The sequence below is a fragment of the Nicotiana tabacum genome, chromosome 16, assembly GCF_000715075.1.
Source record: "Nicotiana tabacum cultivar K326 chromosome 16, ASM71507v2, whole genome shotgun sequence".
Classification (NCBI taxonomy): Eukaryota; Viridiplantae; Streptophyta; class Magnoliopsida; order Solanales; family Solanaceae; genus Nicotiana; species Nicotiana tabacum.
In genome coordinates this window covers 12,832,652-12,835,732 of record NC_134095.1, presented here as the reverse complement: position 1 = coordinate 12,835,732, position 3,081 = coordinate 12,832,652, and the positions used below count along the sequence as shown (strand labels likewise).

Below are 3,081 nucleotides of genomic sequence, written 5' to 3'. Positions count from 1 at the left end.
TTACCAAATACTAAAAAATTATGTTTTAATAAATGCAAAAAGATAAAATTTATCATAAAAAATGGAATAGAATAAAAGTTTACCATAAAACTTATGGTAAAATTTAGTCCTCATAGTAGGAAAATCTGGAATGCGCGTGGTACTAGAGTTGCCAACTCTAAAGCAGCTGTATTGATCAATGTGACTCTACGACTTCCACAATAATGTTTGTTAGGCCTAATTTTTTATTTTCCACTTTTATCCCGTCGGTGAGTAATACTTTTATTATTTAAAAAGGAAGAATTATTTGGTTGCGTCAATCAAACAATGTACTTACATATTAAGGCAAGAGATCAGTAAAACCCAACTCACTATCTACACTTTTAACATTTCTTTTCTTCTTTGATTCTAGCAAAAAAAAAATGCACGCAAAAACTGATTCAGATGTAACCAGCAGCTTGGCACCATCATCGCCGGACCATAATCGGCGGCCGGTGTATTACGTTCAAAGTCCGTCACGTGATTCACACGATGGGGAGAAAACAACGACGTCGTTTCATTCAACTCCAGTTATCAGTCCTATGGGTTCTCCGCCTCACTCTCACTCCTCCGTCGGCCGTCATTCCCGTGAATCCTCTTCCAGCCGATTTTCTGGCTCACTCAAGCCTGGATCTCGAAAAATTTCTCCTAACGACGCCGCCGCAGCCGGCGGTAGAAACCACCGTAAAGGGCAGAAGCCGTGGAAGGAATGTGATGTTATTGAAGAAGAAGGCCTGCTTGAAGATGATCAGTACAGCAAACCTCTCCCTCGCCGTTGCTATTTTCTGGCATTTATTGTTGCCTTCTTTATCCTCTTCTCCTTCTTTGCTCTCGTCCTTTGGGGTGCTAGTCGTCCTCAGAAACCCAAAATTACCATGCGGGTAAGTCCTTTTATTTAATCACTCTATAAAAAAATTTCATTAATGTATGTTGTTATTTTTGAACGAATTAATAAGGAATAGTATCACATAAACTGGAATAGATGGAAGGATTATCTTGTTTGTTTACTTGCTATTATTGTAATTCTAAAAAATAGGAAAGGTTGATGCTTGATTTGAAATGGGTATTTGTTGGATTTTGATTTCAGAGCATAAAATTTGAGAGATTTGGAATTCAAGCTGGTTCTGATAACTCTGGAGTAGCAACCGATATGATCTCAATGAACGCTACAGTGAAATTCGTTTATCGTAACACTGCAACATTTTTTGGTGTACATGTCACCTCATCCCCTGTTGATCTCTCATTTTCAGAGCTCATACTTGGCTCCGGAGCAGTAAGTCATTTAACTAGCTTTTTAACTTATAATTTGAGTTCCTCGGTCATCAAAATGAATGAAATTCTTATTTCGATAATTTATCAGATGAAGAAATTCCACCAATCAAGAAAGAGCCAAAGAGTTGTAGCTGTATCAGTAATAGGAAACAAAATTCCACTATATGGGAGTGGAGCGAGTTTGAGCACCCCAAAAGGCGCTACCACACAGCCCGTGCCATTGAAATTGAACTTTAAGATTCGATCAAGAGCTTATGTTTTGGGCCAATTGGTGAAGCCAAAATTCTACAAGACGATTGATTGTTTAATTACTCTTAATACCCAGAAACTGAACGTCGCGATTCCATTAAAGAATTGTACATACAGTTGATTATTGAGCCTCTAGGTTTGGTAAAGTTTTGATATTTTTATCAATCTTTATTGTCAACAAGTACGTACATTGATAGCTATTGGAGCAGTTTGTGGTCTCTATCTTTACCCCACTTTACCAACTTTCTCTCGACTGGAATATGGACAGGACAGGCTGGATTTGGCTCATGTCTTTGCTTGAATTGCTCAAATTTTCAACAACTATGCAAACAGCCGATACTGGAAAATGGACAGAGAAGGATGTGACAATTATTTATTTCTCATGTTAATTAATCTTGTTATTATAATATATACGATCTTGTCATGTTGTAGACTGATTTGTTTATTTGTTAGAAAGTTGAATTATCATTGTCATTGTTAGTAAATTATTACTAGTGTTATACAAGTTATTACTGGTTTGTTGGGTTTCCCATGTTCTCAATGGAGTATAAGTTTTAATTTAAATCAATATTGGTGCTCCTATACCCATAATTCGATTGTGACAGCAGCATTGACATTCAATAGTTCACTTCTTTAATAAGGACAACACTTAATAAGAAAATTAAAGTGTAAAAAATTCACATAATTTATTTATGATACTTTGTGTATATCCTGGTTATATGGTTGAAACTGGGTTCGTCAATTGTATGACCGACTGAGGCTGACGTGATAGGCCAGAGCTCGAGAACGGGTTATGTTGAATCAAGGTGCAAAGTTAAATCGTTGAGCTCGTGACTCCATGACCGAACAAGATCGAGGGAACTTTGTCGAGCCAAATAACGGAAGGCCGAAGTATCCGGGATCGGTTGGAGATCACGACGGAATTCTCGGTACGTATCAAGGAGAGGCCGATTGATTAACAAATCATGAGTTGGTTACCTTTTATACAATTGTATCAAGAGTAGGACTCCCCTACTATATAAAGGGAGGTTTGATTATTTATACGACACATTGTAAGACGCACCAAAAAGCAATGCACTGTTGTTTCTAGTTCTTATCATTTTGTTATTTTGTTCTAATATCAGTTGAGGCATTTCTTGGCTCGAGGGTGATCAAACTCAAAGGCTAAGGCTGTTCAATTTGTGTGGTTTGCATTCATTTTCTTATCATTAATTTCAATATTAATCTGTTTTCTTAATTTGTATCAAGTTACATCACGTATTCTTAAAACCGCATATAAATTCAATTGTTACCCGATTTTGAGGGTAAATAGTTTGGCGCCCACCGTAGCGCTGAGGATAATAGTGGTTACTTGGTACAAACTTTCATTACACACATTATTTTACACTTGTTCTTTAGAGTATCTTTGATTCCGGGCCCAAAATGTCGAACTTTCAGTCAGCACCCCTACACGTTGACAATAATTTCGGCCATCGCAGGGAAAATGATAACATAGCACCACGGAACAACGTACCCCCGATCAATCTCGATGGAGTCCCTGTT

At 37.4% G+C, this 3,081-nt stretch overlaps 1 protein-coding gene across 1 annotated transcript; it reads left to right on the top strand.

Annotated features, from left to right (window-relative positions):
- Positions 1 to 290: 290 nt before the first annotated feature.
- Positions 291 to 2,068, top strand: LOC107823438 (uncharacterized). Its single transcript, XM_016650078.2, has 3 exons — positions 291 to 899; positions 1,106 to 1,291; positions 1,379 to 2,068. Exons 1-3 carry the CDS (start codon positions 402 to 404, stop codon positions 1,658 to 1,660), a joined length of 966 nt encoding a protein of 321 aa, XP_016505564.1. The 5' UTR covers positions 291 to 401; the 3' UTR covers positions 1,661 to 2,068.
- Positions 2,069 to 3,081: the final 1,013 nt, after the last annotated feature.